This window comes from Elephas maximus, chromosome 1, assembly GCF_024166365.1.
Source record: "Elephas maximus indicus isolate mEleMax1 chromosome 1, mEleMax1 primary haplotype, whole genome shotgun sequence".
NCBI classification, from domain to species: Eukaryota; Metazoa; Chordata; class Mammalia; order Proboscidea; family Elephantidae; genus Elephas; species Elephas maximus.
Genome location: NC_064819.1, coordinates 106,351,938 through 106,370,559, shown reverse-complemented (window position 1 = coordinate 106,370,559; position 18,622 = coordinate 106,351,938). Strand labels below are relative to the sequence as shown.

Here is an 18,622-nt window from a genome sequence, read left to right as displayed (position 1 = left end):
GTGGGGGGCGCCTCCTTGGGGAGGGCTTATCCTTCTCTATATTCGTCTTTGTGGTCCCAGTATGTACCCTTACCCCCTCCCGTTTTTGCTCCCCATTCCATGTCCCTTGGTTCCTTAGTGGTTCTGCCTTTCCTAAGCCTCTGCCCCCACAGTCACTGTGCGTCCTCCCCCAGGTGTGTGAGGAGCAGCACTGTGAGGAGGATGTCTTCCTCCTGGCCATGAACTACGTGGATCGATTCCTGTCCTGCGTCCCCACTCGCAAGTCGCAGTTGCAGCTCCTGGGTTCGGTCTGCATGCTGCTGGCCTCCAAGCTGCGCGACAGCAAACCCCTGACCATCGAAAAACTGTGCATCTACTCAGACCACGCTGTCTCTCACCGCCAGATGTTGGTGCGTAGCTCCGCCTGCCCCCAAACACATACTGCCACCCCACTTCCCAGGAAAAGGAAAGCAAAGACCATACAGGCTTTCTGCCTCCTACAGAGGGAGCAAGGCCTCATAGGCAAGCTGAGGCTGTATTTTGAAAGGAACTGGAGTGTGGAAGAAAAATGGGGCAGTGCCATAGTCAGGGTAGTCCTGGCCCAGACTTGAGCTACCAGCATGAATGAAACCCCCTCCTCCTAACCTCCAGGGGGCGCCACTCCTTCCTGGTCTTTCCCCTAGATAGCAACAAGTCAAACTGCATGTCTCCACTCACTAGTACTTTGCCTCTGGGTTTATAAAGCCACCACAAGTTATTTATTGGCAGCAGAAGGGCATGCCTGCACACCCCCACTGGCGTGGTGGAGTGGAATGTGCTTCGTGTGGGGGAGGGGGCTGCCTTGGTTTCTTTATCCCAGGGTGGACTTTGCGATAGAAAAGCCTCCCAGAGCTGATTGAAGCCAGGCCCTGATTGCTCTAAGGAAGGGCTGAGGCGCTTCAGCGCACCTTCTTTCATTTTCCTTATATCCCAGGAAGGAGCTCCTTTCCCAATCATCCAGTCCCTGTCCTCATCCTGAGGAACTTGAGCAGCTGCTTTGGGTCTGGTGGAAACATCTCTTCCTTCTCCCCTTAGCCAAAGGCTCAAGCTGAGGGACAGACAGGGAGCTGAGCTGCAGCTGCTTCCGATGTGATAATGATGCCCCCTCCCCTGGCCCGCCTCCTCTGACCAAGGTCTTTCATAACCCTGTGGGGAGCTGCTGTCACCCCTGTGGTTTGGGAAGTGGCTCCTTGGACCGGGCTTCTCCTGAAGCAAGGCAGAAAAGTCACTGGGTTCTCTTTCCTCACTGGGTCTGAAGAAGGAAATGGGAGAGCTGCTAGGCCCTGGAAGAGGTTATTTAGGGCGTGTAGATCATCTCCTGGGAGGCCTAGGGTAGAGGGTGAGCTGGCACCTTCCTCCACCTTGCTCTACGGGGTGGGCTGGCCAAGTCTTACTGACCCTGAGAGCAGTCTCTGGGCCCCATCTCCCGGGGAGGAGGGCAGCATGCAGGCTGCTGTGATTGGCTGGCGGGGAAGCCAGGGTACTGGGGCCCCCGACTGCTGTGAATCGAGGAACAGGATTCCTCTTCCTGCCAAGTAGCTCTCAGAGATGGGAGTAGGAGGCCGGAGTTGGGAATCTGGGAGGCCCCACAGCTCTTTGTGATGAATCTGGTAGTTTCTGGCAAGTCTGAAGGTCAAGCTGGTTTCCAAGCCAGAGAGCAAGATATGTTTGGAGGGGTTTAGGCTGGCAGGTAGAAGGGGACTTCCTTTTTGTGAAAAGTGGGGTAGTGTATGTGTGTGTGTGTCTGTGAGGAGTTTTTCAGAATAGGCAAAAGTACCCTTCCCTCACTCCCTCTGCCTGAGCTGGGAGTTGAGCATGTCAGTGGCTTCCTGGGAGGTTAGAGTTGGAAGGGACCTCAAAGAACTCGAGTCAGTCGAAATCCTTGTGCAGCAGAGAAGGTAAAGGCCCACAGAAGGAGGGAAGGGACCTGCCTCAGCATTCCACTGAAGCAGGTAAGTGTGGAATCTGGGTCTTTTACCTATACCACGTTGCCTTGAAGGCCAGGGATGTGATAGAAGCAGCTAATCCCTCTCAGGGTATTCTTCACCTAGGTAGGGCCACGATCGTCAGGGGTTGCCTCTGTTACTGGGTAGGGTGGCTGCCTTCCTCACACAGGACCCCAAGGGCACCCCAGCAGGGAAAGCCCCACTCCAGTTGTTTCCTTGGAGGCCTGGTGCTTTTCGTTTCATTCCTGAGTTAGGAGTTTGGCCACTGGAACAAGCACCAGGAGTAGAATTCTAGCTTTCCTGGCCCACTCTGGCTCTGGGCCAGGCTGTTTTCTATGGGGCCCTATGAGGGGCTTAGGGCTTATTTGGGAGGATGTCACCCAGGCTGGGGCCAGGAGGGGGACAGCTGTGGCTGGGGGCCTGGAAGAAGTTGGGTGGGGTGCCATTTCTGCCTTAATAAGGGGTCAAACCCACGAGTTCCTTCCTGAGATAAAACAATGAAGAAATCCTCGTGTGTGCAACTCGGAAATGGGGTCAGGGCTGGGAACACCAGATGAGTGGATCGGGTGGGGCTCCCAGCCTCCTTCTAAGACCCAGCCATGGTCTGTAGGCTTGGACAGTGGGGAGGGGAGTACAGTTTGGTCCCTTGGGGGTCGTCTGGTCCCATCCTGACTTGGCCTCCACCTTGCCTCCTGAGACTCGAGTGGCACTGGGTATTCTCTAAGTTCCAGTTAAAGGGGTGGGTGCCATATCCCAGGACCCACCTCTGATGTCCCACCAAGGGGATGTGGGTTAGGTTGGGCAACCTCCCCTTTGAGGAACCTCAGTGTTTGTGTCACAGCAGGGGTGGCCTCATGCTCATTCTGGTTTCTTCAAGAGATGTGGACTTGGTTAGGATGCATAGTTGGGGGAACAGGCTAGTGGTGAGCTCCCCTTTCTTGAATCCCTGGGGTTATGGAGTCTTTCTCCTTTATCCCAGAGGAACCTCAAGTTCATACTGATGCCGGTATATCTTCCACTGTAGGCTTTTTTCCAGCTCTGGGACAAGTACTTGGAGCCCTGAATAAAATTAGGAGAAGGCCTGGATTATTGTATTCTCATATCTCAAGATAACCAAACCAGGGTTAAAAGAGAATCCATATGGCATTTAGTACTGGCACCTAGTAAATGATCAATAGATGATAAATAGCAAATGCCCCCAGCTCTTTTCTGCCCTGGACTGCCCTCTGTAGCACCAGCCCTAAGCCTGGAAGCAGAACTGGGGTCCTGAGCTTCAAAATAATAGGCTTCCTTCCCTGTGAGACTCCTCCTTTACTCCCTCCCCTTTCCTTCTTCAGCCACTGACCCTACCCTCTTCTTCAACCCATAGGACTGGGAGTTGCTGGTCCTGGGAAGGCTCAAGTGGGACCTGGCTGCTGTGATTGCCCATGACTTCTTGGTTCTGATCCTGCACCGGCTCTCTCTGCCCAGTGACCGGCTAGCCTTGGTCAGAAAGCATGCTCAGACCTTTTTGGCCCTCTGTGCTACAGGTAAGAGCCCTGCATACCTTTTTGCCAAATCAGGAAAATCAAGAGTTGGCAGGGTGAGGTAACCAGGAAATTTCAGTTTATGCTCCTCTCAAAATTTACTTGTAAAAATTACGTTCTCTCTGAGCCTCCCAAACTCAATATAGAAAAGCAGCAGAACTTAATCAGAGCTGTATGGAATCTTAAAGACCCCCAGTATGTAGATGAGGAAACAGAGGGCTTAGAGAGGGGAAGTGATTTGCCCAAGGTCTCAGGGTAAGTAAGTTGGGTTCAGAACCCAGGTTTCTTGACCCTAGTTGTGATTTCACACTGAGAAAGGTTTCATCCATTCCCTGGACCTTGGGAATTTGGTGTTTGCCTCACTTTGCTCTAGAAGAGGAGCCCGTTCCTGCTTCCTCCCTTACTGATGTCCTGCATCACCCACTGTTGGAGTTTTCCAGCATGCCCCTGCTGTACGCAGGCTGTTTGGCATCAATTGAAAGTCCACGCTTGCTGTCACACTTGTAGTCCTCCTTGTCTCATGATTCTCTCCCAAGATTACGCCTTTGCCATGTACCCGCCATCCATGATCGCAACGGGCAGCGTTGCGGCTGCGGTGCAAGGCCTGGATGCCTGCTCCATGACTGCGGAGGAGCTCACGGAAATGCTGGCAGGGATCACAGGCACTGAAGTGGTGAGTGCTGGGAAGCTGGGCAGCAGCTGGTTGTTGATGAAGCAGCATTGGCTGTTACCTGAGCCTCCAGTAGAGGGAGTCATCCATCCCCAACCTTGTCCCAACTCCTGGTTTCAGGCCCCCCACCCTTGGGGCTCCTGTGGCTTTTTATCTCCTGCCTTGGTCTGAAGACGACCAAGTGTCTTGGGTGGGGTAAAGGGCACTGGCCCCAGGTACCCTTTTCTTGCCAAGTGGCGTGCTGGAGTGGGGGTGGGGTTTGGTATCGGATGCAGGGCTGCTCTCACACCCTCTTGCCACATCCTCTTGCCAGTTTCTGAGAATTGAAGGCTGATTCCTGGGGCTGGGCTGTGGCCTAACCTCCCCAGACTTCCCTGTGTGCTGGGAGGTGTCCTTCCCCTACACCTGCTGCCAGATTGGGGGTAGGGGTGAGGAGTGGATCGTCCTCACTGTTCCCCCATGTCCCCAGGACTGCCTGCGGGCCTGTCAGGAGCAGATCGAAACTTCGCTCAGGGACAGCCTCAGGGACTCACGGTCCAACTCCAGCCCAGCGCCCAAAGGCCCCCGGGGCTCCAGCAACGAGGGGCCCAGCCAGACCAGCACACCCACAGATGTTACAGCCGTCGACCTGTAGCCCCGGAGAGGCCCCCTCAAGTGGCCACCAAGAGCAGGGGAGGGGATACACACAGCCCCCCCCACCCCTGCTCTCCAAGAATGAACGGTGCCACATCTGAAGCCTGAGGGGGCTCCTGTTCACCCCTCTCAAAGCCTAAGGGGCCAGGTCCTACCTATCCCTGCATTGTGCACTAAGGGGCCAGGCCAGCGGTGTTTGGGTGGCTGGTCAAGCTCCTCCTCCACCTCCTTCCTGTATCTGAACAGCTCCTTCCCTGACTCCAGCTAGGGGTGGTCCCGGCTTGTCAGAGACCAAATTGAAGCAGGTAAAATATAAGCACCAGCATTCCTTTTTGAGGTCCCTTTCTCTCTGGGGCTTTCATGTTCTTGGCTGCCAAAATGCCCCAGTGCCTTCTAAGGGTGTCGCCTCTTCTAGGGTTATTGCATTTGGATTGGGGTCCTTCTAAAGATGCAATTTCAGACGTTCTGATAGACATGTGAGGGGAAGCAGTCTGGACAGCTCCTCTCACCACACTATGGAAGCATCGGCATAATCCATGCTCACAGCTGCTCCTAGAGAAGGGCCCAGGCCTTGGGCAGAAGGGCAACAACCAACAAATCCTCCTTGCTATGTTTTTCCACTCAGCTGCTCCTGTGTAATTGAGGGGGGTCAGTGCTGAAGGAAGAGGTTGTTTTAATTTATTAACTGCTTTGAGTACAACTGTGAGGAGGGTGTGGTGGGGCCCGTCTACCCCACAAGTGGTGGTGACCCTGGTGGTTGCTGTATCCCTCCCCTCTGCTACTGGCTAGAGAATCTTTGTGGCCAAGGAGCTGCTACAACCTGGGGTGGGGCCATGCCCTCCTCTCCCTTTGGCCCTCTGCCTGGAGGATGAGGCAGGGATGCCCTGGAGGTGGACGAGCCCCCCTGCCTGGAGAGGGAGGCAAGCCCTTTTGACACAGGTCTTTCTTATGGCCACAAGGTGCAGGCTGGTAGCCCAGGACCATCATGCTATCTCAATAAAGATTCTGGAATAAAATGGACCTTGGCCTCTTGGATTGGATGGTTCTGTGTGTAAAAACCTATTTATAGGATGCATAAGATAAAACCAAAACCAAACCCAGTGCCGTCGAGTCGATTCCAACTCATAGTGACCCTATAGGTGAGCTGAAATCAACGGTCCTAAGGTGGGGGGGGGGGGGCAAGCTTTTTCTGTGAAGAGCCAGGTAGTAAATATTTTAGGCTTTCCAGGTCACATGGTCTCTACCTCAAATATAGTCAGTTCTGCTAATAACATGACATATATGTTCCTAAATATCACCACTCTATGCAAAATCACACAAGAAAAATGGGGCTTGAGATGCAACACTCAAAAACTTAATCAGTGACACATTAAAAAAAAAAGAAACTAATAAAGAACGGTAGCATTGTTTCACATGTTAAATGGTTAAACACATCAATACTACTATAAATATGGCCCTTTTGTCTTGAAAAAGAGCTTAAGTTTGTATGTGGAAGTTAGAGGGGCTGCAGCTTGTGAGTTACTCTGAAGTGAAAGGAAATCGGAAGGAAAGTTAAGAGCAGATGTGGATGGGTGTGGCTGACAGCGCAGGGAGAACTGAGGTGGCTGGTCCATGAGAGGTGTGTTTTGTGGACTCTTACTCAGCTGGGTTCATCTGGCTGCAGTTTTCTCCAACCACCTAGTGTTTCTTTTTTTTCCCCCACCTTGTGTTTCATAAGGATGAAATTGCACATAAGCTAACGTGAAATTTGTATTATGACCAAATTGTTTCCAAATATATCACCTGGGTTGGAACAAATTTGTATTTTCAAAAGCAAGTAAAGGTTATAGCAGGATTGTACTCAACTCTGCCACCATATCACAAAAGCAGCCATAGAGAACATGTAAACAAAGGGGTGCTGCTGTGCTCCAGTAAAAATTTATGGACACTGAAATCTGTATTTCATATAATTGTCATCTGTCACAAGATATGCTCTTTCTTCCCCCATCCACATCCATTTAACACTGTGAAAATTCTTAGCTCAGGGGCCATATGAAAACAGGCACTTGGCCCTAGTGTGCCAATCCTGGTCTATCTACAGTTCTCATTAGCCAAGAACCCCTGGTGCTGATCCTAGATCTAATCACTCCCAGGCCTGACTTTCCTCTCTGGCCTTTCTTGTCCCTGTATCTCCACTTTCCTTGGGGAGGGCATTTCGCATCTAGCCCCTTCAGCCACAGCTGTGACACGACCATCTTCTGAACCACCTTCTGGTTACTGGCACTCTACCAATGTAACTTATGTCAGGGGAAGACAGAGAAATGTGTCTTCTGGGGCTAACGGTGGATGTGGCCTGAGAAAACAAACTTACAGGATAAAGGGGGTCCTATGCAAACTGGGGAAACCCTGGTGGCATAGTGGTTAAGTGCTACGGCTGCTAACCAAAAGGTCAGCAGTTCAAATCCACCAGGCACTCCTCGGGAAACTATGGGGCAGCTCTACTCTGTCCTATAAGGGTCACTATGAGTTGGAATCGACTCCACGGCAACAGTTTTTTTTTTAATGTAAACTGGATAAGAATCCATTCCTAAGAGGGACAGAGTACCTGCTAAAGAGGAAAAGCAAAAAAAAAAAAAAAAAAATCCATTAAGTACACCAAACGACAGAGTATCAATAAATACCTGGCTTTCTTTCTTTCCACATCCCAGTCACTAGACACGAGAGGCCCCTGCTGGGGAGTGGAGGAGCAGGGTGTTGAGCCTCAAATCAGATTTCGGAACTGAGCAGGGACCAGGGGCTAGAATGGAAGGGGGGCCAGCCTGACCCTCAGTCCTCCCTGTCCAGTACGAGGGAGTCACAGGTGCCTGTGTAACCTCTCCCCGTCCTGATCTGAGTCTGCAGGCATAAAGGTTCACCATCACCTTCAGCCACCAATGGGGTCCTGGTGTTCTTCCAGGACCCTTGGGGCCAGCACAGGTATGTTTCCTCAGTCCATGGTGGTGGGCACATCTTCCACATCTCGGGGGACTGTGCTCTGAAGTTCACGCCTGATCTCAGGGGACACCTGTGGATGGGGCTGCAGCCGGAGCAGTTCTAGGAGGGCTTCTTTCTGATCTGTGGCCAGGTCCGCCTTGTAGCGCTGGACCAAGGTCAGGAGGCACTGGTGCCAGAGCACGGGCAGTTCCCGCTTCTCAGTCCGGAAGCCCAGGAAGTGGAAGACCAGGGCATCTAGCACCCGGTAGGGCAGTGCGTACTTCTTGTCCAGCAGTAGTCGCAGGAAGATGCTGTTGGCGCCACTGTATTCCATTTCAGCAATTTTCAGCATGGCCGCACTGGGGGAGGGAGGAAGGGAGGTGGGATGGGCTCAGCGATGGGGGAAATGTTGGAAGAGGGATTCTGCTTCTCTCTGTGTGCTTTCTCCCTCTTCTCCTCTGCTAGCCCCTACTCTGTAGATATTCTTAGAAGGCTGTCTTAGGCCTTCTGCTCACCTACCTAATCTCATATTCTCCAGACATCTATTACCATTTCTACACGGATCCATCTCAAAGCCCTACCTCTGGCTCAGATCTCTTATCTCAGTATGCAACTAGAATATGTCCAAACATCTCAACATTTCCACCCCAACCTACTTTTCTGCCTGTGTTCCCTATTCATTCACTCATTCAACTATTCACTGAGAACCTATTACGTGCCAGGCACTGGGATCCGGTTTTCATGGAACTTCTGTTCTAGTAGGGGAATGATATCCCCACCCATTGGGGTAAACAAGCACAAACCCCAGTGCTAGTCCTCAGCCTGTCCCCCAGCTCCAAGTCCTGGTGATTCTTCTGTCTGGATGCCCACTGACCAGCCCTCCCCCGCTCACCCCAACAATACCTGGAGTGCAACACAGGGATGGAGCACTTGGTGATGATGCTACCTATGATGATGGCTTCCCGGAGGGTACAGGTACCGGACTCACACAGTGGGATCAGGATTCCTGGACAGGGTCAGAAGGGCAGTTCCTGTGTCCCCTGGGAGGAGGTACAGTACAAAGAACCCCCCACCCACTCCAGGGACAGCCACTGGAGCTTGGCCCGAGACAACCATTTCCGTATCAGGCCTACTGCTTTTAGCTGTAGGGACTAAAGGCCCTCCCCTCTTTCCCTGCCTCCTTGGCTCCCACCTTTGAACCAGGCTCCAGGCTTGAACAGGGCCTTCTTGAGTGCCATGTAGAGATGGAAATTTAGTCGTTTGTATTCGGCAATGTCATCTCGTACTCGGGGGAGCAGGACAAGGTTGAAAAAGCGCTGGGCCATGCGTTCCTTCAGGTTAGAGGTGAAAATCCTAGTTTTTGGGGGGGAGGTGGGGTGGAGAGTTTCTGTTACATGACTATCTGGAGCCTGCACTTTCAGCATCACCGGGGACGGTGCTTGTAACACACAAAACCATTCTTTCAGCGACAGGTGTGTGGGGGTATGCGCTAGCTGTATGCATGCAACCCCAGGTCAGATTAGAGGGAGGGAACTGGAAGGACGACAAGATGTACCTAAACTGGGTGAACTGTCCACCTATGGGAGAGCCAGAACTCCCTCAAAGTGATGGCTATCCAGCTACTTGCCTTCTTCTTCCTACTGTAGGTCCTCTCTGCCCTGCTGGCCAGGAGGGACCTGAGCATGCCCAGGAAGCCAGAAACTCCTGAGGCCACTCTGACATTCCAGGGGCATACCCAAGCAGTTATAAGCCTCTCCCCTTGAATCTCATTACAGGGGATTCTCAACAGAGTCCTGGTCCAAACATGGAAACAGGAAAAGCTGGGAAAATGATACAAAGAAGCACAAAAGAGAGCTCCAAGGCAAAGCTAAAATGTAACAGGAAAGGGAAAACCTTTACTTCCCACCTCCAGCCCTCTCCTGTAGACCCAACACCACCCTCACCCCGTCTACTCTACCTGGTGGCTTGGTACATGGCAGCTGCAGTCCAGGCCTCAGGCTCTGTGATGTAGAGGATCTGCTCCCAGTTGGAGAGGGCAGGGATGATCTTAAAGGCCTTGGGCAGTTTCCCACTGCGGTATTTCGATAAGACCTGGGAGCAGGGGAGGTAAGATAATAATAATCGTTAACGTATATAGTGCTTGCCATGTACCAGATGCTTGTCTAAGTGCTTTTCATACATGAACTCATTTACTCCTCACAACAACCTTCTGAGGAGTTGCTATTATTATCCTTGTTTTACAGATGAGGAAACTGAGCCCAGGGTTATGGAACTTATCCGAGGTTTCCAAGTCACTGAGTGGCAGCAGGACTCTGCGCCCACGCACTCTAGCTCTCAAGTCTGTTCTCTGCTACCGTGCTGTATTTGGCACGAGAGACATGGGCACCCACAGCCCCTGCAAAGGGTACCCTGTCATGTTCCACTTTCAGCTCTTACCTCCCGGACTCCTCTGTAGACCTCTAGGACCCTTGGGTCCAGCTGGGGCATAGGGAAGCCTGATACCTCTGACATGACTGTCTCAACCTCTGTTTGCTTCTCAGTCAGCTTCTCCATGATAATGTCAGCCAGGGTGCGCCTAGGAATTGGGGAAGTGCAGAGGGAAGGGAAGAGGAAGAGGATGCTGTAGTCAGTCCAGGAAGCTCTAGACTCCCCATAGTCCCTTGCCAGCTCTGACAAACCTGAGATCCTACTGGGTGCGGCCTCTGCTCATCTCTAGGCCTATCCACCGACCATAGAATCACTACTGAGCACAAAGGACCTAAAAGTCATTTAACTCAGGACAAAGGCAGCAGCAGGGTAGGGATTGAGAATACAGACTCTGAAGTCATAGTGCCTGGATTCAAATCCTGACTCTTCCCTATATAACCCTGGGCATTTTACGATACCTCTCAATACCTCAGTTTCGTCATCTATAAAGCAGAGATAATTACAGTACTAGAGTCCCCAGGTGGCACAAATGGTTAACATGCTCAGCTGCTAACCAAAAGGGTGGTGGGTGGAGTCCATCCAGAGGCATCTCGGAGAAAGGCCTGGCAACCTGCTTCCCAAAAATCAGCCAGTGAAAATTCGCTGTGGTTTGCAGTTCCACTCTGACACACATGGGGTCACCATGATTCTCGGAATCAACCTGACAGCAACTGGTAAAGATGGTACCTGCCTCACAGGGTTAATATAAGGGTTACCGTATGTTTACTTAAATTACAGGTGCCTTCTGCAACTGTATCCTCCCCCGATGTGGCAACCTCTCCCCATGAAGCACCCAAGGCACTGCACTACCATGCCAATCCTCTTTCACATGTTGCTGTAAAGAAAATTACCATAGTGTGCTTATGAAAATACCCTTGGTGGGGGGGGGGCACAGCTGGCAAACAAATGCAGGAGGCCTGCGTTATTTGCACAAAATACAGTAAATGCGTTAATACGTATATGCTACTTTAACTATTAGTACACAGCAACTCTGTAATAAGTTGCCTATTTCAAATATATCCATCATCCACTGCCAATCTGTTGAGGTCTGTCCAATTTCAAATTGCTACCCCTCTAGGGTGCCAGACACACCTTACTTTTACACCAAGATTTCTCAAGTAGCTAGGATCACCAGGGAGAGACTATGCCACAAACTTTTCCCTATTTCGTTTTGGAAATATTACTAAAATTGATTGTATTATTCTCAGCCTTCTCAAACAGAGTACATAAAACACAATCTTAATCATTCAGAATAATTATTACATTGGGCTCTGGTAAAATGGTGTCTTCAGAAGCTGCTGAAGCGTATTTAAAACTGCACCTGTTTTCTGAGGACCTACTTAGTGTTAGGCACTTTGTTTGGACTTTCCAGATATTATCTCATAGTCTGTGCAACACCTATCAGAGGTATTTTTATGCCCCTTGCACAGATAAGGAGCTCTGGTGGTGCAGTGATTAAGAGCTTGTCTGCTAATCAAAAGGTCGGCATTCGAATTTACCAGCCGCCCCTCGGAAGCCCTGTGGGGCAGTTCTACTCTGTCGTATAGGGTTGCTATGAGTTGGAATCAACTCGACACCAAAAGGCATGGGTTCTTGTTTTTTTTATACAGACATGGGAACTGAGACTCAAGAAGGTCATAACGCACCCGAGGTCAAGTGGGGGGAAAATTCAAACCTTGGTCTTTTAGGTTCTAAAGTTCAGATACTTTACACTACACTATAATGTGCCTCCAAACTAAATGGCCTCTGCTGAGCCCACAGGGATCTGGGTGTGCTTTCTGAAGATGTCAGCTGTAGTTCCTCAAGGCTGTCAGAGTCCCTGTTTCTAGTAGCTTTCTACTTGTATTTACTGCAAGGTGGAAAGGCCTTCTGCTAAGCTTGTCAGAACTGTCTCTGAAACAGGAATTAAGAGACGCTGAGTAAGAACCTCAGAGGCTCCATGGTGGGACAAACACACAGCCCAAGTACACAGGCTTGGCTTGGTGACATCGATTTCAGCTGCTCGCATCATTCTGCGCTCTCCAATAAGCTGCCACAGCAGGTATCTTTGAGCCTCCCTGTCTTTTTGCACTGATTAGCAATGAGATACATTAACCCAAAATAGCCTAAAGAACCAAGGATGTATTCCTAAGTTAATACTACAGTCAGAATGAACTAGTGAGGGGCCATATCCTAGACTCCCTCTCCTAGGACTAAGATCCATGGGCTTAGGTGGGCTCATGGCTCAGGGGCCAGACCACAGGCAACCTAAATACCTGCATGTTTTGAAGCCAGCATTTATTATGTTGTTCGTGCTGGGTGCCGCTGAGTCAATTCCAACTCATAGTGACTCCATGTGACAAAGTAGAACTGCCCCATAAGATTTTCTTGGCCTGTAATCTTTACAAAAGTAGATTGCCAAGTCTTTCTCCCACGGAATTACTGGGTGCATTGGAATTGTCAACCTTTTGGTTAGCAGCCAAGTGCTTAACCACCATACCATAAGGGCTCCTTGCATTTATTATAAAAAAACAAACCTATTGCTGTTGAGTTGATCCTGGCTCATAGCGACCCTATAAGAAAGAGGAGAACTGCCCATATGCTTTCCAAGGCTGTAAATCTTTATAGAAGCAGAGTGCCACATCTTTCTCCTGCAGAGCAGCTGGTGAGTTCGAACCACCAATCTTTCAGTTAGCAGCCAAGTGCTTAACTACTGTGCCACAGAGCTCCTGCATTTATTATAGATGGGAATAAATCAGTGGTTCTCAACCAGGGGAGACTTTACCCCTCTCGGAGGCAGTGGTATCTCTAGGGTTGGTGTCGTTCCCCATGCTAATTACCGCAATACTGTAGATAAAATACTAGAAAATCTGGCAAAATCAGCAACTATAAAACAGCACCTGAAATGAAAACAAAAGCGTGTGCTTGTAGTGTTGTTGTTGTTAGGTGCCATCACGTCGATTCCGACTCATAGCAATGCTATGTATAACAGAATGAAACACTGCCCAGTCCTGTGCCATCCTCACAATCTTTGTATGCTTAAGCCCATTGTTGCAGCCGCTGTGTCAATCCGTCTTGTTGAGAGTCTTCCTCTTCTTTGCTGACCCTCTGCCAAGCTCGGTGGCCTTCCCCAAGGACTGATCCCTCCTGACATGTCTAAAGTATGTGAGATGTAGTCTCACCATACTTGCTTCTAAGGAGCATTCTGGTTGTACTTCTTCCAAGACAGATTTGTTCTCCAATATTCTTCTCCAACACAATTAAAGGCATCAATTCTTCTTCAGTCTCCTTAATTCATCGTCCAGCTTTCATGTGCATAGGAGATGGCTGAAAATACCATTTCTTGGGTCAGGCGCACCTTAAGTCTTCAAGGTGACATCTTTGCTTTTCAACACTTTAAAGAGGTCTTTTGCAGCAGATTTGCCCAATGCAACGCATCTTTTGATTTCTTAACTGCTGCTTCCATGGGTGTTGACTATGGATCCAAGTAAAATAAAATCCTTGACAACTTAACCACGTGATTTGAAGCATCCTTGTAACTGGGTAATAATGACAGCTCTGACCAGAACACATTTGAAGGTTCAAAAAGTAAATTAGCACAGTTTTAGCCTTGTAGGTATATTGATACATGTAAGCGGGACTTAGGAAAAATTTTCATTTGTTATAACTGCAAAGATACTTTTATAAAACACAGTAAATTTCTGCTCAAACACTACACAAAAATTTTATAGACAGTCATTTTGTTGTCATCCCCTCTGACAGTGTCACCCAGTACGATCTGCACTCCCCTAGTGATGCCACTGCTCAGGGGACATTTGGCAATGTCTGGAGACATTTTTAGTTATCACAACTAGGGCGAAGTTGTTACTGGTTACCTAGTGGGTAGAGGTCAAGGATGCCGCTGAACATCCTGCGTCGCAAAGGACAGCCTCCACAACCAAGAAGTATTTAGCACAAAATACCAACAGTGCCACCAAGGTTGAAAATCTCTGGATTAAATGAAGCTCAAGAGTTTTATCCAAGGAAACTGAGCTTACCACTAAGAAAAGAACACACCAAGATCAAATGCAATGGCATGGATCACCCCAGACATAAAAAGACCGTGTAGCTGTTTCCCCGGGGAATTGGGACAGTTCTAGAACAGGTAGACAGTGGGAGGATATACACCAAGGCCAGCCATTTCCACTCAGAATGGTCCTTTGAGAATGGCCCAGTTTTGCCAAGGTGGTCCCCGTCCAAAGGTAGGGAAGCAAAAGTCTGTCAGAGTATTTGCTTCCCTCTGGGAACTTTCCACCAGGACTCGCTATCCCAAATCCCAGGCCATGCCAGTCCTACCTGACAGGAGGGTTCTTATTCATGAATAGCTCAATAGCACGCTCATCCTCCTCATCCACGACCACTTCTGCATGGTGGCCCACCCCTGTCATTGTGGCAGCCTTCTCCAGGGTGGGCCACTCCTCGTCCTCGTCATCTGATCCATCCTGTGGCACTCCTGGACCTAGAAGAGGGGAGAAGGGACAGATGAGCATGGCAAGGAGTGGGTGAGTGGTTCAGAGTCCATTTAACTTGAACAAGTATCTAGTACAGGCCTCACGTGTGCTTGTAACAGATACGCATGTGTGCAGTGAAACGGATGATGCACATATTCCCTTCCTGTCCCCAGCAGGTGCAATCTTGCTTAAGAAACAAAATGGGCACATATGAAACAATGAAACAGTGATACCAATAAATAATGGTTAACAAGACATACTCAGTTATGTAGCAAGACTGTTCTAAACTGCTCTAAACACTGTACATGTGTTACCAGTTAATCCTCCTAACCCCCAAGAAGTGTCAGATGGAGGCACTGAAGCACAGAAAAGTAGTCTGCCTAAGGCAGGTAGTCTGGGTCTAGATTTTGTATTCCTCACCACTATTCTACACACATGATAGAGCTTGATTATATGCCAAAATGAGTGGTAGACACTTTATATATCATAGGAATTTGGATGAAGAGGAGCGCCAAGGGCAGTTAGGCTCTGGATAGGCAGTTTGGGAGCTGAAGGAGGGAATTCTGGACCAGGGTAACAGCACTAGCAAAAGGACCTGGTTACAAGTGTCTGTTAGGCAGCGGCAATAAATGAGGCTAGGTGGGCAAGCTGCAGTCAGACTGTGGCGGGCCTTAAAGGCCAGGCAGTGGAGTTCATATTTCAACCAACCAACCAACCAATTTGAATAGGTGACTTTTGGAAGAGTATCCAAGGTGGGGGGAGATAAAATGCTCCATGTGAGCAGATCACTAAGAACTGTGGCAGCGTATGATGAAAGAGTGCAATAAAGATGGTGAGACATTTTGTGTCCACATGCCAACAACTCCCGAATCTGTAATTTAGGTTGATCTCCCTTCTTGGCTCCAGGCCTTAACTCCAACTGCCTTCTATATAGCCGTTCTTAGATGACGCATGGGCACTTCAAACATCACATGTCATCAATGAACTCATTCTCTTTCCCTCCTGAGTCTGCACCACTCACTCTTTTCCACATTTCAGCAAACGGCACCACCATTCACCCAATGCCATACCACAGCCTGGGAGGCAGTCCCGCCTCATCCTGCACCCTCACCCCCAACACCCAGACAATTACCAGGTCCTATTCCACTTTGTAGAATATCTCTCAAATCCCTCACAGCCCTATCTAAACCTCGACCAGCATCATCTCTTGCCTGGGTTAATTCAAGAATCTTCTAAATGATCTCCATACTTTCAACCTTACTTCCCTCCAACTCATTCTCCACTCTGCAGCCACAATAACCTTCTAGAAATACACATTTGATTGGTCCTGCACTCAACATACTCTTCAGTAGTTTCCCATTCCCTTTAGGATAGTTTTAAATCCCAGGCATGGCCTCTAGGTCTTTTGGAGACTTGGCTCCTACCTACCTCGCCATCATTCATTAATCCATTCATTCAGCAAACCCTGAGTGCTTACTGTATGTAAGGCACAGTTCAGGGTGCTAGGAATAGATCGCTGAACAAGAGTAACACAATTTTTTGTCCTTGTACAGCTTACATTCTAATTGGAGGAGACAGGCAAGGAACAAACATAACAAGTAAAACATACTGGGTTAAAAGATGACAAGGGCTATGAAAATAAAGTTAAGAGTATAGTATACAAGTTGGAGTACAGTGGAGCAGAGGAGAGAAGGGATGGGGTGTTGCAATTTTAATTAGAGTGGTCAGGGTAGGCCTCTCTGAAAAGGTGAGTAACTGAGGAGGTGAGCCTACAGGCGTATGGGGACAGAACAGCCCAGGCAGAGAGAATAACCAGGGCAAAGGCCCTGAACTGCCATGTTTAAGCAACAATGAAGCCTATATAGGTATGATGAAGTGGACAAGGCAAAGGGGAAAATAGTATAAGAAGCCAGAACGGTAATGGGGGTGAGGGGGCTGAACAGATAGGGCTTTGAAGGCTATTGCAATCCTCTAGCTGTTGAGTTGAGAACGGACTGTGGGGGAGGGGTAAGAAATACTAATGAGGAGGCTCCTACAATAATTCAATTGCGAGATCTTGGCGGCTTGGAACAGAGTGGTACGGTGGTGTTCCAAGGTGGTAAGAAGTGGTCTGATCTAAATACATTTTGAAGGTAGAGTCAAACATGATTTCTCGACAGACTGGGTGTGGAGACAGAGAAGGGTCCAAGGTTTCTGTCTTGAACAATGGGAAGTTATCGTGCTACAAACTGAGATGAGGAAAACAGTGGGAGGCGCAGGTTTGGGGAGGAAGGTCAGGATTTCAGTTTTAACATGTTAAATTTGAGATGTTTATTAGATCTCCTGTAGCCCTGGTAGCACAGTGGTCAAGAACTAGGCTGATAACCAAAAAGTCGGAGTTCGAATCCATCAGCTGCTCCTTGGAAACGCTATGGGGCAGTTCTGCTCTGTCTTACAGGGTCGCTGTGAGTCGGAATCTACTCCACAGCAACAGGTTTATCAGGCCTCCAGTTGGAGATGCCAAGTAGGATATAATATTGAATCTGGGTTCCACTGAAGAGATCTGGGCTGGAATGTAAGATTGGGAGTAGTCAGCAAACAGATGGTGTTCAAACCATGAAGCTTGATGACATCACCAGAGAAGTATGTGGGTTTAACAGAAGTCCAAGGACTGAGCCCTTCAATAATTAGAGGTTGGGAATAACAGAGGAGCCAGCAAAAAAGACTGAGAGGTGAAGTAGCAGTAAAACAGAAGTGTGATGTCTTAGGCATAGCTAACCCTCAGTCATTTTACCAGTCTCAGCTAATAGGTTAATTTGGAAAGCCCTTCCTGACACCCAAGACTATGCTATTCCTTACTGGAGAAACTGTAGTTTCTTTATTATGGAATGTATTATTCTAGTTGTCTATTTAATTGTCTCTTTTCTAGACTGTTGGGTCCTGAAGTGAGACAGTGTCTACCTTGTTCATTTCTGAATCCAAACTCCTAGCACAGTGCCAGGCACGTAGTAAGCACCCCATACATATTTATGGAACAAAAAGATCATTGCTTAGGAGAACCTGGTCTAACTTTGGGGATGCCGGGGAGTAAGAGCTTAAAACTAGGAGTGGGCGTGGTGGGGCTCTGACTACTCTAAATTCGCTCCACGACTCGGCTCCTACTCCAATACCTTTGTAAGAGTGTAATATGGACTCCCTTCTTTAATTCCCAGTTATTCCTTTGCAAGTCACCTCTAAGTCGTCCATCCTCAACAAAGCTGTGTTCGTCGCACACTCTGCCCCCCACCCCCGCTCGCCCACCCGCCCGCCACCGCTCACCCAGCCGCGTGGTGCGCTCCCTCGGCGCCTTGGGCCTGTCTCCAGTCCCATGTTCAGTCTCCAGCTCCTCCTGCTGCTGCCGCGCTTGTTGCAAAATCCGTCGGGTCAGCCGGGGGCCCACATATTCTTCCTCTTCTTCTCTGGTCCTGCGGCCCCTCCGTTTTTCCCGGGCCCCCGCCCGCACTGCGTCCGCAGTCAGGATCTGCTCCGCCAGGGGCGCGTGTTTTTCCCGATCCCCAGCCCCGCGTGCCGCCTTAAATTTTGGCATTTTCCTCAAAAAAGTTACCGGGAAGATTTACACGTGGGTACCGAGGAGAGAAGCCCAGCGCGCTTGCGCAGTGAACTCTCAGTTCCCAAGAGGCAGCGCAAAGAACAGCGCGACCCCCAGCGTTCGGAGGCCAGAAGTGCCATCAGCTTCTCCCCCCCTCCTAAGAGAGCTCGTGAGCCTTGGAGCTAGATACTCGAATACCTTCATTGCTGGTTCCTCTATGGGGTGGCAGTCCGAGCCATGCTTTCGTAGCTTCATGGACCCAGGCCCTGGATGCCCAGCCAAATCTCAGTTTCCGAAGCTGCAAACCTAGGGGCGGGAACTGAGCGGATGACGTTGCTGGAGGCGTCACCCAGGGGTTGCCCAGGCAGGTCTCT

The 18,622-nt window shown here is 49.6% G+C and overlaps 2 protein-coding genes across 4 annotated transcripts in view; one reads left to right on the top strand and one right to left on the bottom strand.

Moving 5' to 3' along the window:
• The window catches only part of CCND3 (cyclin D3), a 98,523-nt gene extending 92,710 nt beyond the window's left edge, over positions 1–5,813 (top strand). For 2 of the 3 annotated variants that reach the window (XM_049891869.1, XM_049891861.1), the window contains exons 2-5: positions 174–389; positions 3,334–3,493; positions 4,027–4,163; positions 4,630–5,813. In XM_049891869.1, the coding sequence (XP_049747826.1) occupies positions 219–389; positions 3,334–3,493; positions 4,027–4,163; positions 4,630–4,794 (633 nt within the window). In that variant the 5' untranslated portion in view covers positions 174–218 and the 3' untranslated portion in view covers positions 4,795–5,813. The remainder of the gene's footprint in view (positions 1–173; positions 390–3,333; positions 3,494–4,026; positions 4,164–4,629) is intronic. The other variant, XM_049891876.1, reaches the window with a different exon arrangement.
• A 315-nt stretch (positions 5,814–6,128) lies between these two features.
• On the bottom strand, positions 6,129–18,610 carry BYSL (bystin like). Its single transcript, XM_049891805.1, has 7 exons — positions 17,978–18,610; positions 14,526–14,688; positions 10,182–10,320; positions 9,703–9,836; positions 8,938–9,098; positions 8,649–8,751; positions 6,129–8,104 (listed from the first exon to the last, which is right to left on the bottom strand). The coding sequence occupies exons 1-7, from the start codon at positions 18,243–18,245 to the stop codon at positions 7,759–7,761; spliced, it is 1,314 nt and encodes a 437-aa protein (XP_049747762.1). The 5' UTR covers positions 18,246–18,610; the 3' UTR covers positions 6,129–7,758.
• Positions 18,611–18,622: the final 12 nt, after the last annotated feature.

What these genes read in the sequence shown, in the direction of transcription:
- BYSL (XM_049891805.1), bottom strand. Translation starts at nt 18,245, where the DNA reads ATGCCAAAATTTAAGGCGGCACGCGGGGCTGGGGATCGGGAAAAACAC. An exon ending in GGAGCGCACCACGCGGCTGG is followed by an intron (nt 14,689 to 17,977) that starts GTGAGCGGTGGC and finishes CCCCTCTTCTAG; the next exon opens with GTCCAGGAGTGCCACAGGAT. An exon ending in ATCCCTGTGTTGCACTCCAG is followed by an intron (nt 8,105 to 8,648) that starts GTATTGTTGGGG and finishes TCCCTCCCCCAG; the next exon opens with TGCGGCCATGCTGAAAATTG.